The 24,689-nt window shown below is 49.2% G+C and overlaps 2 protein-coding genes across 9 annotated transcripts in view; one reads left to right on the forward strand and one right to left on the reverse strand.

Moving 5' to 3' along the window:
* Nucleotides 1-11,879, reverse strand: MRPL14 (mitochondrial ribosomal protein L14). Of its 3 annotated transcripts, none has more exons than XM_016128654.2 (3): nt 11,648-11,879; nt 2,532-2,623; nt 1-477 (listed from the first exon to the last, which is right to left on the reverse strand). In XM_016128654.2, exons 2-3 carry the CDS (start codon nt 2,600-2,602, stop codon nt 111-113), a joined length of 438 nt encoding a protein of 145 aa, XP_015984140.2. In that variant the 5' UTR covers nt 2,603-2,623; nt 11,648-11,879; the 3' UTR covers nt 1-110. The 3 variants fall into 3 exon arrangements, with proteins under 3 accessions (XP_015984140.2, XP_015984138.2, XP_036074335.1); XM_016128652.2 differs by lacking the exon at nt 11,648-11,879 and adding an exon at nt 11,000-11,109; XM_036218442.1 differs by lacking the exon at nt 11,648-11,879 and adding an exon at nt 10,448-10,648.
* TMEM63B (transmembrane protein 63B) overlaps nt 10,633-24,689 on the forward strand; it is a 23,796-nt gene continuing 9,739 nt past the window's right edge. For 2 of the 6 annotated variants that reach the window (XM_016128648.2, XM_036218441.1), the window contains exons 1-10: nt 11,211-11,343; nt 16,836-17,018; nt 17,358-17,437; nt 17,695-17,733; nt 18,707-18,797; nt 20,268-20,305; nt 21,285-21,427; nt 21,522-21,573; nt 22,231-22,339; nt 22,945-23,015. In XM_016128648.2, coding sequence (XP_015984134.1) covers nt 16,860-17,018; nt 17,358-17,437; nt 17,695-17,733; nt 18,707-18,797; nt 20,268-20,305; nt 21,285-21,427; nt 21,522-21,573; nt 22,231-22,339; nt 22,945-23,015 — 782 coding nt within the window. In that variant the 5' untranslated portion in view covers nt 11,211-11,343; nt 16,836-16,859. The other 4 variants (XM_036218439.1, XM_016128649.2, XM_016128651.2 and 1 more) reach the window with 4 other exon arrangements.

The raw sequence follows: 24,689 nt of genomic DNA on the forward strand, positions 1-24,689 counted from the left end.
TCAAGAAGAAAACATACATGAACATGTTTATTTGTCACAGGACACTGTTCCCCAAACTCCCCCTTGGCAAAGGCACAGTTCTCAGAACTACTCCGGCAGCTGGGCTCTGTTCACACAAAGTTCTGAGCAATGGCCAGCACCTTGGAAAACTCGCCTTCCCTCTGGCGTAGGCTGGAGGGGATGGGTGTCTTAATTCGGGTCCCCACAGGGTTCCCATTGTCCTCAATGAGGACCACGTTGTTGGAGTCAAACCTGGGGGTCATCCGGGGACCGGGCATGCGATGCCCCACAATGAGTGCCTTTTTCTTCTGTCCCTTGATGGCCAACAGTATCCGGTCGCCCACCTTGCCCACCCCATTCTTGTTATAGACATGAATGCAACGAGGAGGGCGATGGTACGGGGTGTTCCCCAGGGCACTGTTGTCCACCACACGCACCCGTGTCATCTTCTGAATTGCACTGAGGCTCCCGGCAGTGCTGGTAGGAGAGAAAAAAGTTTGAGTGTGTATGTATCGTTCCTGGTCAGGGTGCAGAGGCCTCTGAGACGGCAAGGCTTGAGACAGAGCACACATTAGCAACAACACTCTAAACACAGCACAACCCAGGGCCCTGACAGAGAGTCAGGGGTTTGTGAGGACTTCTCTGTACCCAAGATAATTTCCTTACAGCCAAAAGCTTCTGCTGCCAGGTCAAGATCTTGATTTGGATGGGTTTTAAAGGCAACCTGATTTTCTGTTACAACAAACTTCATGGTAGCCTTAACGTTAAGCCTTTGGTTTCCAAAAGGACTCTGAGAATTAAGGGAATATTTTATGAGCCAGGCTTCACCCACTGCCTAGCCTGTAAAACCTGCTCCCCCAGAATACAGACTGCCAAATTTCCTCACCTTTGCGTTGCTGGGAGCCAGAAGATATGAATGAGTAGGTTAGCAAAGGGAGTCCCTTGACACAATACAGCAGAAACTAGAAATAAGTCAAGGTAATAATCTTTTGTTTTAATGTGTTTTTCCCCACAGAAAGGAAATTTTTAAAAGGGCACCTGTTAAAGGCAGATATGCTATTATTAAGCAATTTGAAAACAGTGGAACTTCTATTTTCCTAATGTTACCACCTTCAATTCTGCTGCTTTCCAGGGTAATCCCAGGTCCTCTCCTCTGATTCCACATACCTGCTCTAGGCAATTTTATCTAGTCCCATCGATTCCAACTAGTAAATTCCATCTACAGCCCCATCTCTCTTCTGTATTCTAGTCCTGTATTTCCACTTTAAACTCACATGTCCTACAGATACTTCAAACTCAGGAGGTCCCACACTAACCTCACTGCCTCCCTTTACTATCTTCCTCTTGTGGCTGCATTTCTTATTGAGATAATGGCTTCTCCAAAAACTACAGCTCCCAAGCCACATACCTTTCTCTCCATCAATGTCCACTGTTGCCAAGTCCTATTAAATACCACCTAAGCACCTCTGTCCTCTCCCTCCATCCCATCAACACCTCCTGAATTCGGCAGCTCATTCACTTACACCAAGACTGTCACATTAGTATCCTAACTGGTTCCCAGTGCACCTCACTCTGCCAACCAAGAGCTCTTTTTAGAATACAAAACTGAGGCTACTCCCCCGCTTAGAATTGTTCAATGGTTCCCCGCTGTCTACCCTGTCAACAACCTGGCCCAAACTTACGCCTTCTGAGGCGCATCATCTTCTACTGCTCACACACCCACTCTGTGCCCCAGTGGCCAGGAACCCTTGGAGCTCTCCAAGCACGCCATGCCTCTCAGCCCCGCTGGAGGCCTAGACAGGGCCTGCTCCCCTCTTCCCTTCGGGGAAGGCCACCTTCACTCTCCATTCCTACTCATCCTCTGTTAGCAGCTCTGGCTCGGGCCTTCCAGGGCACCATACAAACCTCTATTATTATACTTGTCACATTTTCTTAGAGTTATTTGTTTCCAAGTTTGTTCCCATAGCCAACTGTGAGAACTCTTTCAGGGCAGGAAGCAATTCTTATTCATTTCTCTATGACCAATCCTAGGCACAGTGCTTAGTAAACGCTTGCGAAATGAGTGCATGAATGGGGTCAAAAGGCATGTTTGCCAACAGAAATGCAACCCATGCTCTCCCCTGGCTTAGCATCTAAAAGGAGGGGAGGTTGTCACATCTCTATCATGCTTGAGTTTTTGGTAATAAGCATGTAATTTTCTAAAATGATTCCATTTTTAAAAGAGAGAGTTTTAATGCAGTGGGAGAATGATAGGGTTGAGAGATGTAGGTTCACTACAAGTCTGGCAAGGAGTGAAAAGTTTCATCTTCTACCATATGCCATTCTCCATCCCGCTTCCAACAGCACTGTCGCATCCTTACTTATGCCCTTCACTCACCTGACCAAACCCCAGCTCAGTCTGATTCCTTGAGCATACTTGACTCCAAGTCCACCTCCCTGAGTTTCCATGCCCACTCTAGTCACCATAATGTCAGCCCTGAAGAGAGGCTTACTCAAAGACACAGCTTTAAGAACTTAATGGGAAAAGTTACCTGAAACAGCGCTGACTGAGTGCTCTGCTTACATGAGTGAAAAGGCCCCTGAGGCCAGTAAAGAGAGCCATGGGATCCCCAGAGGGCAAATCCTACAGGAAAAAAGAGGGAGGAAAGGATTTAGTTCTAAGTCAGTATCTTTACTCAGAGTCAGGTTTTTTGTGTGTGTGGTTTTTTGTGTGTGTGTGTGTGTGTGTTTTTTTTGGTAATAGACTGTTGAGGGCTTGTGTGGGAGATGGCACTTCTAGCACAAGACCATTAGTCACTAAATATAAATCTTAGTGGCTAAAAGATACGCAGATGAGTCGCTGGAACTCCAGCTACAATTTTGCTGATTCATATTCTAACTGAGGTCAAAGAGCTGGAATGGCCCACAGTGGCTGTCATCATAAGGAATGCAACGGTGCAGAGGGTCCCTTCATCACGACATCACTTCCATAGGCAGGGAAAGCATGAATCCTCAAGTACATCCCTAGCCAGCAACCACCTTCCAAGTCCCCCACAGAGGAAAACTCACAAACTATTGCCCTTGTTGACACTCATGGCCTCCTGAAACCAGAACTTTTACTCCCTGAAAGAAAGCAGATAAGCTGAGCAACTGCCCAAGCTGTCTGTCATCTCATTACTTCTCCCTCAAAGGTAAAAGCCAGACTACCTGGACAGCGCCAGGCTAGCAACGAAGAGCTAAAAGGTGCCCCTGCCAAGTCACTGACCAAGGTCTCTGTTTGAGTCAACCTCCCAAATAATATTCTAACACAGAAAAACTACCTACCCCATAGTATAGCTAAAAGCTAGGTTTGGGAAAGTAAGCCAGAGGTAAAAGAGCAATCGCAAACCCAACACTGGTGACTCAAGCTTTCGGAACCTCAACCTGTGGCTCCCCAGCACGGTTTCTTGCAACACCTGGGCATGAGTTAGGAGCACACTGAAGAAAAACCTACAGCCACCTAGTATTTCCAGCTGCAAAATATGCTTGTTCTTTCATCCAAATATTTGGCTGTAGAGGGCCTCATTCAAGAGCTCTACTGAGAAAGGCCTCTACCAATGTAGTGTTTACACATAGCACTGCCTTGCGCAAGTTCAAAGCTCCTCTGATAAGGTTTTATTTAATTAGGGTGGGGGAACACCCACTATTTACTTCCACAGGAATATCCAGACCCTTAAGAAATGTTTATTAACGACAATTTAGCCTGAAATCGCAAGCTTACTCTCCCAATGTTTTCCTTAAGGCGATCCAAGGAGCACTGGCCAAAATGTAATTATGATCAGAAAATTAAATGCGAAAAAAAAAAAAAAAAGGCAGTTAACTTATAGAACTAACGTCTGTCACACAGAATTGAACACTATTAGATGATGCCAGCTTCACCTTTATAGCTAGGTCACCCTAGGCAAGAAACTATGAACTTTGGTTCCCCATCTATAACATGGAGTTTCCCATCTGTAACACCTACTCACAAGGTGATCATGAGATAAGCCATTCAAAGCAGAGAAGTACCTAGCACTCAATACCTATTAGCTATCTTCAGCAGCAGCAGCATCAGCAGCAGCATCTGTGTCATCATCTAGTCACATCACGACTTATTTCACAGATTAGGAAACTGAGATACAAAGAGATAATGTGACTCATGTAAAGGCTCACAACTAGCCGAAGACAGAACCAGAACCAGAAGTAGACCCAGTTCCATTCAAGGTACTTTCACAACACCCTACATTCTCACTCTGCCATACAGAAGTCACTTCACACAGGGTTAAGGAAGTAGCTTTAAGGGTCATCTGGTCTTTTTTTGTTTCTTTTATGAAAATATATTAAGTAGCTATAATGTAACAGGCGCTAGACTAAGTGCTTAGTTATCATCTCATTAAAGTCTCAAAAAAAAAAAAAAAAACCATATGAAATAGGCACTATTACTAGCCTTACTTCAAACAGGCAGAAATGAGGCCCAGAGAGGTTAGATAATTTGCCCAAGGTCACACAGGAGTGACAAAGCTGCAGTTTGAACCCTAGTACTCAAGCTTCTTGAACCCATGCTCTTAGTTAAGAGTTAACATGGTAACTTTAAATATTAATATTTCTCCAATTGTTAAGTCGTCCTTTTTCCATCAAGATACTGACATCACATCACACACCCAACTCAATGTTTCTGAATCAACTGAAGTGTACACAAAGACGAGGTGAAAATTATTCACTTTAACCCAATTTAAGTTTTGAAGACAATTTGTAGTGTAGGTGGCAAGAAGAGCTCCAAACTATGAACAATAACTGAAAATTGGCTTTAAGAAAAACATATAGCTCTGAAAAGCAGTCCTTCTGGTCCAGGCTGCAGTTACCTTCAATCTCAGCCAAGCTTTCCCATCTGATGCTGGCGGGCCCTTGCTCTCGCTCCCTGGGAGAGAAGAGGCTCCTCGGCTCCTCCACAACACCACTCCACATTTCCTCTCTGAGAATGGTGACACCCTGTCTCTCCATTCAGCACTGCTTACTCAATAACACTTATTTTAGTCCAAGAACTGCAGAAGTGCCTGGGGGCTTCTCAGAACTTTCCTGACTTGGGTATAACAAACCCCGCCATTCAAAGCACCTCCCTAAACTCTGCAGGGCAGTCTACACACAAACCCAAACCCAGGCCTCCTTCTCGGCACTTGCTCACAAGCTGTACCCTCCCAACCTACACCCAACTCTACGCAGCTAAATCTGACCCAACTCCAAATTTATCTCCTCCATGAAGCCTTGTGTAAAACTGCACCATCAGTTGCTACCCCTCCTGCACACTGAGGACATCCTGGCGACCTGTGCCAAAGGGACTCTCATTGCTCCAACTTTCACTATCCAAACTCAAAAACTGAATAAAGTTAAATGCTTTTTTTAAGATAAGGCTGATATCCCTTAACATTCTAGTTCTTGCTACTCACTATCCCAAACTCAGAAACCACAGAAATCTTGATAATCGGGCATTTGAACTCACTATAGAAACTAAGGAATCACACAGACTCAGATCATGAGGATTACCTGTACTGCCCTCAAGACTTAACACATTCCCATCTCCAGGGAGCACTTCATTTTCACAAGAAAGGGCCCATTTCAAAGACTTTTCACTTTTCACTAACAGCTTGATGGATCTAATGGTGACCTCCAGATGCAAAGGACTTAACTCAAATGTACAAATAGTAAGCCTTCCTATGAATTTGAAAGCACAAAAGAACCAAATATATTCACTTATTGGATGTTCTCTTTCCCTAAAAAAAAAAAAAAAAAAAAAAAAATCTGTGATTCCCTCCACCCCCACCCCAGCAAAAGACCCCAGCAGGTCCTCACTGAGGACTGCAATAAACATTTGTTGGATAAAATAAATGAGGTAGCCAATGGAAAGATAGCCCCTACTCATGGCTCCAAACATACTGTTCAGCTCTTATCTCTCAGGAACCAGGATATCACACACAAACATGCTTTAGGAGAACCACGGTGCCGGTTGTGGGAGGATTAGCCCATGCTACGTATACAGACCCCTGGAATCGTCTTCCAAGCCTGGTGTCTACACTGCCCACTGTGGAAAAACACCTCATCTCACCACTAAATAACTGGTTTGAATCAGAGAAGAGTAATAGAGGCAGTAATTTACTTCAAAGCAATTTTGATTGGCCTTGATGTTACTTCCTAGCATTAATCCATCCTGTAGACACAGCCCCTGATTCATTTCAGATGTAGTCTATGTATAATGCTTTGTTTCAATACAGAGTTTTGTGTTCGCATAGAAAGTAATCCCAATGATATTTCCTCCTCTACAACACTCTCACTCAGAGGAGGGCAGGTGTTCGGAAGACTCCAATGCCAGAGATGGCTTTTCATGCCACTTCCTGGTCAGCACTGAGTATTACCCTTCAGGTTTACAGTATGAATCACAACCTCTCCACAGAGGGAGAAAAGGAAGAGTAGAGGAGACAGTAAGAAAGGGAGGGAGGGAGGGGAGAGAAGGGGGGAGGGAAGGAGTGGGGGAAGGGAGGAAGGAAGAAAAGGATAAACTACTTAATATAATCTAAGATCCATGTTCATTCTCCATCCTGATTTAACTTTAAAGATCTCCCTTCAGTTGTGGAGGCCAGGGAGAATTGTATATTTCGGGGGCACAAAGGTGAGTTTTTCACTGGACATCACCTTATAGGTCTTATTGGAAGGACACTCAGTGAGGGCAGGGGCCGTGCCTGCCTGGTTGCATGCTCGGAACCCAGAACAGTGTCTGGCACACAAATGCAACTCAATGAGTATATGTTAAATGAATCAAATTAATCTGCAATTGCAATTCATCCTGCAGCTCCAGAGAGGCTCCATGTTGGGCAGGGCGGGGGGGGGGGGCGGTTTTGGTCACTCTTGTGCCCTTCTCCCAGGTTCCCAGTGACTTGAGAACTCAGAGCTCATTTTAAGCTAATTTTAATATACAGAGTCTGAGCTGAAACAAACAAACAAACGGAAAGAGCCTACACCTCTGATGCTTTGTGGAAACCTGGAAAATACCATTGCTTAAGCTTTGAGGTTAACAGAAATATATTTAGTATTATAGACTTATGTAAAATCATACATTGTTTCCACATGAAAATTTCCATCTGTTAGGTGCTACCATGTTACATACATTTCAAAGGCCTTTCAAGAGGAAACGGGCTCTACAGAAGAGAAAACAATTAAGTTCCATGGTCAAGAAAGAGTGCTTCAAGGAGGTTCTGTTATTAACAGCGGGGAAAAGAAACACTAAGAGAAATCAAATGCAATGCCTAGACACAAAAAGGACAAACTGCCAAGTATGAGGATGTAAATGTCCTTCTTAAAACAGGAAAAAGCAGTGTCAAGGAATCGAGAAAAGGAAATCCCAGGACCCTGTACTGTCCTGCAGACATAACCCCTACCATCTCCTGCAGCTTTCACCCCAATCTTTCTGGACAAATTAAGTACCTTATTGCTGCTTAAAAACTCATTACTGTTTTGTTGTCCAAAGATCCTCTCCTAGGATATTTTCTTCTTCTTAAAATCACACAAGTATAACATGTTACAAATTTTCAAAGTACTTTCACCCAGATCACTTTCTTGGATGATTTCATTACTGAGCACCCAATGAAAACACAAAGACAAAAAAAAAAAAAAAGAGCAACAGTTTGCAGGGGGTTCAATCAGCTAAGGATTCTGAATGGTTCTGGGGGCGCAATAAAGTACCATTTTGCAGAGTAGAAATGAAGTCTGAAATAATAAGCAACTTAATGACTTGTCCAAGTTTAGTACATGCTGCATCATACCTGTACAGCTAAGATGCTACTTTAACCACTAATAAACTTCATAGAAAAAAAAAAACACAGCCCCACACAGGGCAAGTACATTTTCTTCTCTATCAAGCCTGTCGCATAATCTTTAAAAACTCAGGAATTAAAATTTATTTTCAATAAATACCTGCACTACATCCGGCACTATTGAAAACAAAAGCTGAAGTCGATCTGATTCAAGGTGAGTCTTCGCAGTGTCACTATCAACAAGCAAAGTATTCCTCAGTAGCTCAATGGGCCGTTTCTGCCACAGCTGCCACTGAGGACCCCATTTCTTAACTTGATTCACAAAAGAAAAATGTTTCCACGGTTTTTGTCCTATATTTATTTGTTCACCTCATGCCCTACCTTCTTAAAAAGTATTTAAAGCAGTGGTTCTTAAATATATCTGACAATTCTCAATTATTCAATTACACGTTGATTTTTCAATGTGTAAGTTTTATCTATTCTGGCTTTGCTCCTCCATCATCCCCACTTCACAAGTGTGCAAACACCTATAGTCCAGGAATAAGTTTCTAACAATCGGTATGGTGAAAATCAGAGAGTGAAAATTGTACAAAGTTCTACCTTGTGTACATATTTCCATCCTATTATCACCTCTGGTGGGCAAGAAGCCAGGCTTATGGAGCTGTAAGGTGGGCAGAGGGGCAGTAGGGGAAAGTAAGAGCCCTGGACTCAAACAGAAATGCTGCGGATGGAAAGCGTACCTCCATCCCATCCTCCCCTCACCTTCTGCTAAGTCTGTGACCTTGGAATCAACTTCTCCAGGCCTCAGTGACTCTCTGCCAAGCAGGGGTAATTAGGAACAAAGAGGCATGGAAGTGAATGTGCTTTAGCTTCACTCATGTAAGTGATTGTTTTAAAGTGGGAAATCCCTTTCTGAATTAACCAGTAGGGGCCAGATCTGCAGGTTAAGCAGTTTGTTTCCCAAATCCTGAACAGGGACAACAGCCTCAACTCCCTGATTCTTAGGGCAGAACTACAGGTGTCTCTTTAAGATCAATCAATCCTAAAAGTGCTTTTCAGCTTAAAAGACATGGAAAGTGCTTCCTCTCTTTTCTAAAGGAATAGATAATTTTTTGAAGTTTTGATAGGCAGACTTTCCCATTTAGAGTTGTTTCACTAGTGAATAATAAGCAATCTAGTATCCTTCTTAATAAGAGAGAACATTACCTGACCCAGAGTAACATTTCTAGTATCTGAATCCACCCCTCTCTTACATGCTGGTTGTCATTGTTAGTACATGTATAAAATCATACAAGGACAAGCTACAACACAGAACAAACTATCGGCCTTTAAAAAGGAAGGCTAAATCGTAACCTGGTTTTTGAGACCCTCTCAAGCTCCAACAGTCATAAAAACTAAACAATGCAAAAATCTATCATATGTGGGTCCAGGTGTCATAATCTTCCAAGAGTGGGACCAGATAGGCTTTAAGGACTCCTGCATCATCTAAGATTCTAGATGCTGAGTCTAAATAATGATGTTCATTGCCCAACAGAGTACCCCCTGAAATATGAACTCCAGGGAAGGTTTTTAACATTCATATTCAAGGGCCACTGTTATTTCATGGATTCCCCGGTACACTAAATTCTACTCTCATTTCAGGCTTTCTGGAATGTTTCCTCTTCCTTCTGTTAACATGTGGTGATCCTAATCAGGCACAGGCAGAAATGGATCAGGAATTCACATGCTCAGGTTTATAACTATACTATTAAAAATAATGATATATAAGAAATGCCTTCAATGATCCTCAGAGACTCTCCAAAAACCAGATAACTATGGCCTCCATTTCCACTTTCCAGATATTCATTACAAGTGCTATTTAGCAATGGATCACATCAGCTTTACAACCATATAATCAACTCACTATGTAAAAAGATCCATAGGAAATATACATCAAAGAAATTCTTAGGGTAAAATGGACAATTTTATCCAAGAAAAAAAAAACTAGAACAAATCCCTTTTCATCTAACTGCTCGTTCCTACCCAAAACAATTCTCAGAATCCAAACCTACAAAGACGCCTGCCACCAGGCAGTCCATCAAAGACAGTTTCACCAGATCTTCCTTTCTGTCTTACCTAAGTAAGCCAACCTACTTTCTACCACAACAAAATCTTCAACTGCAGGTATTTCCAATGAGTGAAAAGTAAACTGTCTTCTTAGACAGTATCCTCGCTGAAGAAAGAGACCCACTCTGTTCCTGGTGTGCTAATGAATCCTGCTGGACAATTCTGAGTGAGAATTCAGGTTGTAGAAGGCAAGAGAGCAACAGGAGGATAGAGGAGCCCAATGTTTCGAACTTTTCTGAGACACACTGAAAGAAATACATTGTTTCACATCTCTTAACACATTCGCGCGGGTTTATATACCTGAAGAAAGCGTCAAGAAACAATACTTAACCCTTATTAAAGACAATGCACTGTGATGTCTTCTACTGCTTTTTTAAATGACGGCTGTGATCCATTCAAATTATTTCCAACTAACCAATGGGACTCAGTTTGAATGGGAGTTCAGGTCACCATCTTTGTGTGGGTAATAGACACATGCGCGTACACACACACACACACACACACACACACACACACACAGAGTCTCCCTCCCTCCCTCTCACCCTGTCTCCATCTTTCCAGCTTTAATCCCTAGCAGATGCAGCCTCTGGTGAAATGAGAAACCAGGAAACCCCCTGGAGCTGGGGAAACCACTCATCGGTAGTGGACTCACTCGCCTCACCACAGAAGCACCTGACAAACAAGTCACAAAGTCATCTCCGGACCTGGGAAGGAGAGGGAGGCCAAGAGAAGCGGGCAAACTCGAGGAGCCACGCCAGAGCGACCGGCCGAGGCCACCTAGCGAAAGCCTGACCGCAGCTCGCCATTCCCCAGGCCGACTCCACATCACTGGAAAGGTACGTGAGCGCTGGCCGCGGGCGGGCGCTGGGGCACAGAGACCCCAGTAGCCCCCGTCGCTCTTGGGAAGTGAAAGGGAGGAGGTCCGGGTCAGGAGTCTCCCCTCCCCGTAGGGACCCTTCCCACTGCCCTTGTGCACCCAAGGCTCCACTATCTGCTCACTCCGGCCTCTTCTCACCCACCCCAGGGAGTGTGCCTCCCCTACAGCAGGGAAGAAAAGGGAGTCGGATGCTCCCGCCCCCACCCCCACTTCATACCGCTCTCGCCGCCCCGGAATATCCCGCCGCGGGCCTCCCAGGCCAAGCACCGCCTTCCCCCACACCCCACGCGGCCTCCCCACTTGCGCCTGCGCGCTGGACTCCCCAGGACGGGCGGTGATCTGAGAGTGCGCGCGCGCCGTGCGTGTTCTGGCGTGGGGGTGGGATCTGCGCGGCCCCGCCCCCTCTTCCCCCTCCCTCCTCCGGCTCCCCCTCCCCCGACACTGCCGCGGCCGCCGCAGGAGCCCGGAGCTCGAGCGGCCCAGCGATTCCCCTTCCCCCTCCCCCAGCCCCGCCCCGCCCCAACCCGGGGCTCCGAGCTGGAGCTGAGTCTGCGCCTGGGGGTGAGTACGCGACCCTTCCCCAGCCTCCTCTCTTTTCTTTGAGGAACCCACCACCACCCAAAGAAAAACCCCGTACTCAGCTGCGCGTCCTCTCCCTTCAACCTCCTGCGGGACCCAGAGGTGCCCGGGCCCGCGGGACCCAGTGGTGCCGCGCGCTGCTCCCAACCCCGAACCATCCTGAGCCAAATGTGAGTCCTCTGACCCCTGCGGGGGTCCAAATGTGCACCGCCCTCTGTCCCCACCCCTCTGGACATCCCGAGGGGTGGGATCCCTGCCCCCGACCCCCTAGAGCCACTTCTCCCACCTGTCTGGTCCAGGTGCGCGTCCCCTCTGCGCCCCTCCGGGGTTCCAGCTGCACCCCATCAGCCGGTTGTCGCTGTGGGTAACCTGCCGCCCCCGCCCCTGAGTTTTGGATTTCAGGGTCGCCAAGTCCGATGGCTTCGGTCTCTTTTATATTTTTTCCTGCTCCCGAAGCTGGCCCAGGGCAGGGGTTCGAGCTCGGGCAAGGGCAGGTTTCGTGGGTGCTGGCACGAGGCCGGCCGCTGCCCCCAGCGGGTCTGGGGACTGGTCGGCGGGCTGGGGAGGCGGCTGGCTCCGGGAGCGTGTCCTCTCCTTGCGCCCCATACAGTGCAGTTCATTCATGAGCCGCCCGGGCCTGCGTTGGAGGGTGCGGTGGGGAAAGGATTCAGCGGTGAATCGGCAGTGGGGCAAAGGCTCTTTTGGGGGGAGGAGGCGCGCTTTGTCCCTCCTGGCCTTCTTCATCACCTAGAGAGGACAGTCCTAAAGCTTTGGCGCCTTGTTCCCCAGGAGAGAAGGGCGTTTGAGAAGTGGAAAGGAGAGGTCAGAGGGGCCAGCTGCCCTTGGGGCTCTGTGCTGCCACCTGCCTGGATCCCCTGGGCGGAGGTCTGGCAGCTCGGCACTCCACTTCCCCCGGGGTTCCCCACCCGATACCACTCTCTAGCTTCTACAGAAGCCTAGGAAGGATGAGGTTGTGTCCAACCCCTTCTGAGGAGGGGTCCACAACCTGCCTCCCAGACAAATGTGAGGAAGGGAGTAGGAGTGTCTGCCAGGGTTTCAGGGCCTGTGCTAGCAGCATGATGGTCTTCCAGAGCACCAGAGGGTCCAAGCCCTAGCATGCCCCAAGTGGCACATGCTGAGGCCTGCTGTTGGCTCACCCAACTCAGTCTTGGCCCATGGGTGGATGGATGGGGATGTGGCAAGGCAGAGGCAGGTGGTGGGTAGCTAAGAACCCCCTTTTGGACATCCTACAAGTTCCCTCCAATTATAACAATCTTGAAGACCTCGGTTCAAATTTCAGCTCTGCAATTCTTTAGCTGTGTGACCTTGACAAGTTACCTAACCTCTCTGAACCTGTTTCAATTAAAAAGTGTGTTTACTATTAACTTCCTTTCAAGATTTATCATGGGGATCAAACTAAATACAGGTAGAGCCTGGCACCCTGCCTTGTAGTTGATCAATAACAGGTGCTCTTCTCTGAACTTCTGACCCATCCTGGTATAGCATCACCCTCCCATACCCCCACCTCCCAGCCTGCTACAGAGGGATCAGGTATGTTTGAAGGGTTTAGGAACATTCTCTGCCTCTCAGTGGCAGAGTCCCAAATGCGGTATAAGCCCTTAGGTCTAAAGAAGCCCATCCTAACTGAGGAGCTCCATCATATCAAATTCTGTTTTATTTTGATTTTTACCAGTTTTTCTCCATTAAACCAACCCTTTTTATTCCACACTTTATTAATAACAGTAGCTAATTTTTTAGAACCCATTATTTGCCTTTAACTGTATTAAGAGTTTTACATACGTCATCTTGTTTAATCCTCAAAACAACTACACGATTGAATTATTAGCCCAGGATAGTGAAGTAATTTGCCCAGGTCAGAAGCCAGATCTATCTCATTCTAGAGCCTGTGCTCTTAACCACCAGACTCTGTTGCCTGCCTTAGAACCTAAAGTCACAAACCCAAGACCTGGGAGCTACAAGTTTGCAAGAGGGAAGACAAACAATAGGGTGTGGCATTTCTCAAGAGTGGTAGCTGGCAGCCCCCAGCTCCCTGGTGGAAGTGGCTCCTCTTTTGGCCCAGGCAGCAAAGTACAGGGGTTAAGAGCATAGGCTCTAACCAGGCTGCCTGGGTCCATATCCAGATCTACCACAGACTGGCTGTGTGACATTGTGTAAGTTATGTGCCCTCTCAGTATCTCAGTGTCTTCCTAGGGTTGTGATGGGGAATAAATGAGTTAATATTTGTCAAGTGCTTAGAATAGCCCCTGGCACAGAATAAGTTAAATATTGATAAGTGCTTTCTTTTCCTACTACAATTATCCTCATCTGTGGATACATTTTTGCCTGTCCTTCTGAAGTTGGTAGAGGTAGAGCTAGGATATTAACATCTGTTATAGATTGGACGACTGAGTCCTGGGTTACATAGTAACAGAGCTAGCCTCCATTTTCATCTCCTCCCATCAGACCACACTGCCTCCCTGTGATCCCAAGACCTAAATTAAATCTTCCCAAGTAACTCTGTAAGAAAAAACTTGTAATTTATAACTCCCTACTCATACCATGCACACATTTCTTAATGGTAAAATGACACCTTCAGTTAGCTAGAAATAAAACCTTCCATCACTGTCTCTACATACTTCTAGCTAAAAGCCTCAGTGTCAGACTAGAGAAATTTCGAGATATACCTGGCTCAGGCAATCCCAGTGGAGTGGAGGAAGTGCCCCCTCCTCTTACTCCCCGCCCCTCCCCGCCAAAAAAAATCCCTTATTCTCTTTCCTCACAGCTGCTCAGTGAGGGCTTTGAGAGCAGCTGCCCTTCATGAAACTCAGCCCAGCAACCCTGCCCCCACAATTAAGAGCTTGGAGTAACCCGGTCAACAAGCAGAGCCACCAGCCTTGGCTCCACCCTTTACCTGACCTGTGACCTCTTTCGAGTTGCTTCTTCTCCCTGGGTCGCTGAAAATGGGGATAATGATCTGATCAAGGCTGCCTAGCTTTACTGATGGTGTAGGTGGAAAGATCAATGCAGTTGTGGAGAGGAGAGTGCTTTATGACTATAAAAAGGGAGATAGCAGAGGGACATGATGATTTCAGTTACTAAGCATCTATCTGGACCCTCACTCACTCTACTGGATCCCCTTAATGTCAAAGCCCCGAGAATGTCTCACCTAACTTTCAAATAGAGAGGATGAGAAGGGGAATGGTGCTCCCGGGGTTTGTATCCATTACACTGTGGGTTGGTGGAACCTTGGAATTGGAGAGAGAAACAGGCAAGGAGTGGGAATGGGCTTTCTTGATTTCTGGAGTGCATTGGAGTTGGGAGTTAAGGTGGGGGGAGGGGAGACTAATGTAGAGGCCTTCCAACTACCACAGGTTCAAGATACCTATAGCTACCTTTAATGTCCTCCGGTGCCCCAGGGTTCTGAGTACCTTATGTTTACATACCCAGGCTCTCAGATAAACCCACATATGCATCCCCATTTAGATATGACAACTCACTTCATATCTATGGACTGCTATGCAGTCACCTAGCTTCCCCGCCACATACACACATGCAAATACACACATCAACATGTATTTACATACCTAAAAACATGCATGCCTACAGTGCTCTGGTGTTCTCTAGCCAGAAAACATTTAATGAGCATATATGAAGCTTCCATGATCTTAGGAGTCCTGTTCTAGGCACATCAGAAAAGCATCGTGGTGCCCTGAAAAGTGTTCTAGCTTAGAAAAAAGTTGTCCTAGGTTTGAATCTCGGGTCTATTTTATTAGCAGTGTGGCTGAGAAAGTTGCTTAACCTCTCTGAACCCCTTTGCCCTCATCTTAAAATGACAATGATGTCCAATTCAGGATCGTTGAGGATTAAATGAAATCATGTATGTATGATTCTTGAAACAGTGGGCACTGCTACCATTACCGAATTGGTGGGTTTGGTTTTTTTGTTTGTTTGTTTGTTTTTTAAGGCAACTCCAGCTGGAAAAGAAAAGGGAAGCATAACACACAGGGCAGTAACTCCTTTAGTCTTCCTAGCACAGGCTTTTCAGAGACTACCTGGGACCAAGTGAAACATAAACAACCCCCTCGACCTGAGAGCTGGCGCCTCTTGCCCTGCAGTTGAAATGTTAGGGAGGGGGCGGGAGGACCAGGGATTGGTGGGCAGGAGAGAAACCCTCTGAGTCACCCCAAGGGGCTGGAGGACACTGGCTTCCAGAGTTGCAGTCACCAATTCTGGGTTTGTTGTTCTCTTTGTCTGGTTTCCTTTCTTCCCTGGGGACCCCCCGCCAAAGGCAGCGCTTCAGTGTTGTCAGCAGAAGGGGCTCCCAGGGGCCCTCCATCAGGATGGGGGTGGGGCGATGATGCCACGGCCACACTTCTCCGCCCTGGGAGCCTTCCCAGAGCCGTGCTTAGCCCCGTCCCCAGGCACTTCCAGAACCCAGGCAAAAGGGCTGTCTGCCCGCTCCCTCCTCCTCCCCACCGCATCCACCTGGATCGCTGGACCATCGAGGGCTGGACAGCCTGGCGGTAGCTGGAAGCCGGTACCCTGGCTCAGGGGGCTTGGGCGGGCTAGAGGCCCCCGCCCACTCTCCTTTCTTTTGCCAATGGAAATGCTCGCTGGAGGCACGGCGTTCCCATCCTGCCCTGCTCTGGAGGCAGGGGCAGGACACTCTGGGAGTTGTAGTCCTCACACCACTCAGGTGACTGCTGTGCAGAGGTAATTGGAGAGAGATGTAGCTGCTGCCTTGGTAGGGGAAAATGAATGAAAGTAAGCAGGAGTGATGGGTTAGGCAAATTATGCAAGTCCAGAAGCCCTTTTTAACTAGCTTCCCACTCTGACCCTATTCTCGGACCCCTACTCTGGAAACAGAGAGGCACCTCTGAAGTCTTATCTTGAAGCCAGGTGTATTGGGAAGGTGATTAAGAGAGTTGAAAACTAAGCAAATGGGAACATGCCATTTTTCTAATAGGTATGGAAAGAGAAAATCAGAGTGCGAGGTAGCTGGCCCCTGACCCATCCTCCCTTGACCTAGAAACCTCTCCTCTTAGCCTTAGACCCTCAGGTCTAGGACCCCTCCCTCCCCATCTTCTCTCAGGCTCAGCTCTGCCCCTTACCTTAGACAGGGAGAGACAGAGACAGAGACAGCATTTTGGAGAGTTTGCTTATGTATGGAGGTGGTGGGAGATAGATGTCAGAGACTCACAGACAACTTCCAAATTAGCACAACCAGTCTCCCCAGTCCAGATCTGGGCCAAGTTCCCCAGACCCAGGGTGAGGTCACAGCCCAAGAGCCAGCGAAGGTAACCCCATGTGACTCAACCCTCCCCTGCCTAGGCTCTTATCTCTGAAGGCCAGAACTTTCACCCACCCAAGCAACCCAGTGATCTGCCCTCACTGCCCCTTCCCCACACCCACCCTGCTGGAGCCGTAAGGGGTATAGGGGCTGAGCCTAGCTGACTGATCTGCCCTCTACCCAGGAGGACCATGCGGCACTAGCAGCCATGCTGCCCTTCCTGCTGGCCACACTGGGCACCACGGCCCTCAACAACAGCAACCCCAAGGACTACTGCTACAGTGCTCGCATCCGCAGCACTGTCCTTCAGGGCCTGCCCTTTGGGGGCGTCCCCACCGTGCTGGCTCTCGACTTCATGTGCTTCCTTGTGAGTGCCCACGTGCCACCCCCACCCTTGGCACACACACCCTGTATGTAGCCGGCCAACACCTGCAGCTCTAACCATTCTCACCTGACCCTGACTCCACAGGCTTAACTGCTGACGGGATCCCCATCACCCAACCCAAGCCTAGCCTCTGACCATTCACCCAAGCAAGGGCCTTCCCCTTCTATGGTGCCCAAGGTGTGGCTTCTAACCAGCAGACTCACCATGTCCCTGAGGCCTTCCCCTTCTAAGACAAGATCCAGGCCCCTTTGCCCCTGCCCTCCTGGCTGGCCATGTGGGTAGGTGGTTTCTCCACCTGCCAACCACTCCCTGTTCCCTCAGGCATTGCTGTTCCTGTTCTCCATCCTCCGGAAGGTGGCCTGGGACTATGGGCGGCTGGCTTTGGTGACAGATGCAGACAGGTAAAGCTTTGGGACTCTTCCCCATCCCTATACACATGCGCACGTGCTCACACACACACGCACACACCTTGTTCCACACTCCTCAGGGATAGGAAAGAACCAGCCCTCTCTCATCCCCTTCTGTTTGGGGGACAAAGAGGGGCCAGTCCCAGAGCAGGAATGGAGGGTATGAGGGCCCGCAGTTGGGCCTTTGTCCCTTACCAGTCTCCAGGGACCCTCCCCCACCCCTGCTAACTTTATCTGTTCTCTGTCCCCAGGCTTCGGCGGCAGGAGAGGGACCGAGTGGAACAGGAATAGTATGTGGGGCACCAGCCCCCTCATCCCCACTGAACCAGCTTTCCCCTTTCTTCATCTCTCATGCTTCTCTTCTCTTCCTGCCAAGTTGCTGGTTTCTCTTTGCAGTTTTCTCCTCTGCAGGCTCATGTTTCGGATTAACGCAGGCGGTGTGCTTTGCAGAGCAGGGGGCTCCCCAACTTGTCTCTGCCTGACCTACCCCCTCCATCTCTCCCTCTGGCTCTCTGCCTGGGAAAAGTCTCTCCCCGTGCACCTGGCCTTCATGGCCCTGGTTGGCTGGAGTAGAGGGGCCGTCCTCCCTGAAACTCACAGTACACTCACCCTGTTGGTCACAGAGACAAGGTTGGGTGTCACCAGTGGCCTCCTGTTCCCTAATGGCTAGTTCTTCATATTCCAGGGTTCCCTGCTTACTTCTTCAGGAGGCCTGGGAGGGGGGCTGCCCAAAGAGCCCCAAGTCTGGCCCTTTGTGTCACATCATGGTCTCTGTCTATAGGACTGGTGTCGGAGCTGCGGCAGCTGCTGGGGTCAGGGAAAAGGGCTGGTAGGAGCCCACCTGGGAGACACCTCCCAACCCTCCTTACCCCCACCCTCTGGGGCTCTTCTAGTCCATCTTTTTTTTCACCTCCCTATTGCCCTGTGCATGATATTGGCTGGGTTGCCCCTGTCCGCCCTGCTGGTTGGCTCTGGATCTGCAGGGCCCGTTCACGTTTTTACTTCAACCTCCAGGGGGCGATGATGAAGACAACCTTCTCCCTCAGCCAGCATCTGGGTCTGTGCCCCCAGATTCCCCTGAAGGCAAGAGGCGGATTTAAGGAAGGCAGGGAGAGGGCAGTCATTCCTCTCGGCTTCAGCCTCTGCGCTTTCTGTGCCTTATCTACCTCTGGAGCTGTAGAGGGAGAGCCGGTCCACTTCACCCCCACTCCCCAGGGACTCTGACTCACCAGGCTCTCTCATCTCTCATCTCCCCACCCCCAGTGTGGCCTCAGCTATGCATGGAGACAGTCATGACCGGTATGAGCGTCTCACATCTGTCTCCAGCTCCGTTGACTTTGACCAAAGAGACAATGTGAGTGCCCTTCCCAGACTTCTTAGCCACCCACCCACCCCCCTCATCTAGAGCAGGTGAACTCAGCAGCCTCTAACTTCCAGGGAGATGGAGTCAGGTAGCCATGGAGTATGGCCTCCTCAGCAAGGAAGGTGCTTGTCTAAGAACCACAGGGTGACCAGGGTGACCACCCACACCCAGAACCCCTGGCTCTGTCCTTCATGTCAGCCTCCAAACCAGCACTAGCCTAACGTCCATGATTTCAAACTTTGTTCCACAGTATAGTTCTGTGCCTGCCTCTGTTAATTAATTCTAAGGACCCCTTTTTCCTTAGACATGGTCTTAGCAGTAATAACGAGCCTTCCACACCACCTAGCAAAACATACAGAATCCATTGTGTTGTTCAGAGGTTGCAAGAGTGGCAGCCCCTGGCTGGGCAGGTAGAGCAGGTTGACCTGCTTGTGAATTAGAACTGAGCGACAGTGTTTCCTATGGACAAGGCTTGTTTCTGGTGATTCACAGCAGTCCCCAGACTCCTTTCCCATCAGAACCAACACTCTGGTGTTACCTGCTTGGCCCCCTGTCATTCTGCCAGGGTGAGATTCCTGGTCAGAACTCTAATCCTCAAGCCCTAGGATGCCCCTAGTCAGTCCAGCTTAGGCTCGGGCTCCCAAGGGTGGTAGCTCCTGTAGCAGCTGTAGCAGAAGAAGCCCATCGGCTTCCCGAGTTGGATTTATACTGGTAAGTGGCTAAGCAAAGTTACTGCTCCTAGCACCCAGAGGTGTCCAGGTGGTCCTCAGACTCAAGTGATATTGACAACAGGTAGTATTGTCCTACATCTTGGCTGGAAGGCACCTCTCTCCCCCCAGCTTGTGTTAAGCCTAAACCTTCTCCTGGTAGGGAGGTCGGGGAGGGTTCTCCCTGCCTAGCTCCCCAGTATATCCCCACCCCACTCTGAGTGGGGTCTCTGTCTGAAGACAGGCCTGGAGGCTTGTGGGTCAGAGATGGCAGCTCATAGCGACCTGGGGGTTTGGTCTCTCTGGGGTATACTAGAAGATACGTGAGAGGAACTCAGGCAGTACGGCCCGCCCCTCTGCTTTTGGCAGCCATGTTGCAGACTCTTCTTATTAGCTACAGGTCTGGCGGTCCCCACCACTCTTCCTAGAACCCCGAATCCCACCCATCTCCATCCCAGGACACACAACTGCAGGACCTCCGGTTCTAATACTGCCCTGTTGGGTATTTGTGGAGATCTGTAGCTCTGGGCACAGATAACCCACTTTGGCCTTGGTGCTTTTCTTCTCCGAGGGCTGGCACCTTCCCTTTCCCCCTCTCTGGGGTGAGTTAGTATTTTTAGGGGATTGTGGAAGCTGCACCACGGTGAGCCAAACCCGGGGTGATTATGAGAATTGGGCGGGTGGGACTTGAGGGGGAAGGGAGGTTCGGGGTGGTAAGCTGGAGGCTCCAGCTGATAGCTCTCTGTTCCCCCAGGGTTTCTGCTCCTGGCTGACAGCCATCTTCAGGATAAAGTAAGTGAACGGTCTTCAGGTCCTAAAGAAAGGAAGAAACAGAGAAACTTCAGAACCTGTCATCTCCCCCACAAAATCTGAGGCCAGCAGCTTTGAAGGCCCTAGCGCTCCTAACCAGCCCAAAACTCTCCTCCCTGCTCCGGGAGCCCCGGTCCTGGGGCTCTGGCCTCTGCTGTCCTCTGAGCTGGCCTTGCTTTACTCCCCCGACAGTCTCCCGTGTGTCCCCCTGCCTGGAGGGCCCACTCTTCTCACAACTCTCCCTGCCCCTGCCACCCCGTGAGAGCAGGGGCTGGAGCCCCCACCTCAGAGCCTCCATGCAGCCAGCAGGTGGGGGCAGCAGGCAGGCTAGGAGCAGCCAGCCAGCAGCAGGCAGAAGGCAGGAGATCGGGCCACAGTGCGGCAGGCAGGCAGTGAGCACTGAGAGAGGCAGGAAGCCGGACAGGTCAGCACCACCACTGCCACTGGCCCCCCAGAATCCTCCCCCCAAGTGTATCATGTACTGTGCTACAGCAGCACCCATAAGGTGCCATTGTTCCCCATCCAGTCTCCTGCTTTTAACTCTACCCGTGACCATTCCTCCTCCTCTTGCCTTATCCTCCCTTTTCCCACCTTCCTCTTCTCCTTTCTGTTCTCTCTCTACATTTATCTTCTCTCTCTGCAGTCTTCCTTCTCTTATTCCTCCCTCCCTCCTTCCTAACTTCCTTCCTGTTCCTGTTATTCCTCTCCTTCTCTCTCTATTCTTCCCCTTTTCTCCCTTTCTCCCTGCATCCTTATTTTTCTCCTTCCCCTTTTCTCTTTCTCTCTCTTCCCCCTCTCTTCCCAGAAAATAGGGGAAAATAGGGGATTGAGAGACCCCCACACTGCTGCCAGATTGGCAAGGGCTAGGGTGGATGTGGGTGGGGGTGGGCAAGGGCAGGCAAGTCATGGCCCCTCTGTCACCCTGGTCCTCACTTAATTCCTCTCTCCTGCCACACCACAGAGATGATGAGATCCGGGACAAGTGTGGGGGCGACGCGGTGCACTACCTGTCCTTCCAGCGGCACATCATCGGGCTGCTGGTTGTCGTGGGTGTCCTCTCTGTAGGCATTGTGCTGCCTGTCAACTTCTCAGGGGACCTGCTGGGTCAGTGAGGGCCGGGATGGGTGGGGTGGACAAGGGGGCAGGAAGGGACGGGCCCTGACCCCACCACTGTCTTCTCCCTTTTCCCACCCCCCAGAAAACAATGCCTACAGCTTCGGGAGAACCACCATCGCCAACTTGAAATCAGGGTGAGTTTGGGAACCTGGTCAATGAGGCCAGGGTCTGTGCTAGAGTCCAGGCCCCAATGAGGAGTAGAGGAAAGGGGCACAGGTGGCTGAGGCTGCAGAGATGGCCGTGTGGTCATGAGGGCTTGGTTTGGAGACAAAGGAGGTAGATCCCTGCTGTGTAGATCACCAGGAATGATCAGATAAGAGAAGGGTGCAGCATGGAGCAGGCCAGACTGACTCGGGGCAGGTGAAGGGTAGCATAGCCAGCAAGTAGGACATGAAAAAATGATTTTGAGACATTTCAGTTAAAATAGAACAGGGTTAGGGTCTAGAGCAGAAATCCCCAACCTTTTTGGCACCAGGGACCGGTGAAATAAGAATCTAATGACCTGAGGTGGAGCTGAGGCCGTGATAGCGCTGGGGAGTGACTGCAAATATAAATGAAGCTTTGCTTGCTCACCAGCCACTCACCTGCTATATGGCCTGGTACCAGACTATGGCCTGAGGGTTGGTCAAGAGGACATGGAGTGTGGGGCCTGCCCTGTAGGGTGTCAGAGCCGGAAGACTGGTGGCAGTAGAGGCCCTGGATCAAGGTTTAGTTAACACTAAGAGATTGAGTGTGAGGGTGTCGAGTGTTTTCCTTGCCCTGGTAGCGTCCATATCCTCTGCTCTGCCCAGGAACAACCTGCTATGGCTGCACACCTCCTTCGCCTTCCTGTACCTGCTGCTCACCGTCTACAGCATGCGTAGACACACCTCCAAGATGCGCTACAAGGAGGACGACCTGGTGAGTGGAGCAGAGCCCCGGTCTGCCCTATCCCCAGCCTCTTCCCTTTTCTCCAGGCCTCTCTTGCCTCAGCTGTAAAGGGTGTTGGCCTCAGGGTTAGTCCCGCTGGATTTGAATCCTGACTCAGCAGCTGAGGAGTTAATTACCTCCCCAAGCCTCGGTTTCTTTGTCTGTCAAATGAGATAACAGCAGTACCTCTCCCATGTTTGGTGAGAAGGTAAAGTGAGGTAGTACGAGGAAAGCACCCTGGGCTGTGCCTGGCACTCAGCAAATAGTGGTTGATGGATAGTGAAATTCCTTCCCCTTCTGCATTTATTTTGTAAACTGGTATTGAAGACCCACTCCATGCAGCCACCGTCCTGGGTCCTCGTTGCCTGAGGATCAGAGACTAGTACGCTACTCTCCTCCCCCCACCTCAGACCCCCTCAGGGAGCAAGGGGCCAGATGGGTCTTTCATGAGGCTCATTGCCTGATTCCTATTAGAAGTTCTCTGGGACCCAGCTTATCCCTAAGGCCTCCTTCTATTTCATCTGCTTGTCTCTACTCACCCCTTCCCCACCCCTTCCCTGCATCCTCCTTCCCCTCTCACCTGCCTCTCTCTCCAGGTGAAGCGAACACTCTTCATCAATGGAATCTCCAAATATGCAGAGTCAGAAAAGATCAAGAAGCATTTTGAGTGAGTAGGCCACTCCTATCCCCAACCCCAGGCCCTGCGGACCCTTCTTTGCCTTTCAACTCCCAAGGTCTTCTTCACACACCTCTCACTTGGAGGTCTGGGCCGCAGTGGAAGTGAAGGTTAGAAGAAAGAATTCTGAGTCCAGGATGGTCTAGTGTTTGGGCTGGGTGACAGGCCTCTCTAAGAACACAAAAGAAATACTTGAGAAGAGATTCCTAAAAAGTGAGTCCAGTTCGTACCACATACCCCGCTCCCTCTTCTCCAGCTTGAACTGGGTCAAAGGTTGTTGCCCCAGGGTCTATGGTGAGTAGCTTCTTTGAAATCATATGTGACATTCGGAATTTGTGTGCAGACTGTCACGGAGAAGCTCCATGGCTTTCAATGGATCATTAAGGCGCTCAGGAGAACCTGGCCTGTGTATTCTGAGGTTCTTTCCAACTCTGGAAGTCTGTCTTAGTGCAGAGGGGAATATACATCTCCAGAGTGCCAGGCAGCTGGGATGAGGGATCCTAGCATACATTCATCTGTCCACTCGGCAGACTTTCTCAAATGCTATTAGGTGTAAGTTACTGTGGTGGATCTTGGAACTATAAAGGTGAATTAAAGACCATCGAACTCTCAGGGAGTTTACAGTGTGGAGGTCAGCTTTAGGAGTCAGTGCAGGGTCTGATCGGAGAGTGGTCTGAGGTCATTTTGTGTCAAAAGTAAGAGTTGGCCAATGGTCTTGATAAGGGACATTGGTGTTCTGGATCAGGGCTTGGCCTCTGGTCAGAATCAGGATTTTCTGAGGTCTAAATCTACTGTAAGTTGGCCTGGATCAGAGGTCAGGCATTGTTCTGGATCGGGACAACATTGAGAGTGAGTATCTGGTGAGGATCAGATTCCAGACTCCTGTTATAGGAAAATGACTGGCTTGTGATCAGTATTAGTGGATGGATATTTATTCATTCAACATTTATTAGTCACTTTCTATACTCCAGCCATAAATAAATGAGAAACAGGCCCTGCCCTCATACAATTTACAGAACAGCAGTCAAAATTAGATCACAATTGGTCAGTATGAGAGAACGACTTGGGGTCCTATCTGGAGTTCAAGCTATGATCAGCATTAGGGGACAGTCTGGGTCAGAATTAAAGACAGTATGCTCAGAACTAGGTGACATTTTAATATTACTGTCCAGTTGGAATCAGCTGTCGATTTGTACTGACAAGTCATTTATAATAAATATCTACTGAGTACCTACTATGTCTATGCACTGGAGCAGGAGCAAGGGAAATAGCAGTAAACAGAGAAGAAAAAAATCCCGTGTCTCGTCTGCTTACATCCTAGTGGCCCGAGGCCGACAATAAACAAATGAACAAGTTATAGAGGCTGTGTCAAGTAAGGGTAGGTGCTAAGAAGACAAAGCAGGGAGAGGAATGAAGTGAAGGAAGGGTGTTTTGTTGAGGTGGGCCGGGGGATTCTGACAGGATGACATTTGAGCTGCATGCACTGGAGGAGTGAACCCTACTAGTCAAGCATCCATTCATTCAGCATACATTTGTTGTACACCTACTGTGTGCACCATACCAAGGAGACAAAGAAGAACCAGGCTTGATGGCTGTCCATGGGGAGCTCATAGTCCAAGTTGTCTGTTTCAGGGGTCAGTCTATGGTTTTGTTTAGGAAACAGTC

This window comes from Rousettus aegyptiacus, unplaced genomic scaffold (genome assembly GCF_014176215.1).
Source record: "Rousettus aegyptiacus isolate mRouAeg1 unplaced genomic scaffold, mRouAeg1.p scaffold_m13_p_1, whole genome shotgun sequence".
Lineage (NCBI taxonomy): Eukaryota > Metazoa > Chordata > Mammalia > Chiroptera > Pteropodidae > Rousettus > Rousettus aegyptiacus.

Coding starts and splice junctions, on each gene's coding strand:
- MRPL14 (XM_016128654.2), bottom strand. CDS start 2,602: ATGGCTCTCTTTACTGGCCTCAGGGGCCTTTTCACTCATGTAAGCAGA. Junction 478..2,531: donor CTCAGTCAGCGCTGTTTCAG/GTAACTTTTCCC, acceptor CTCTCCTACCAG/CACTGCCGGGAGCCTCAGTG.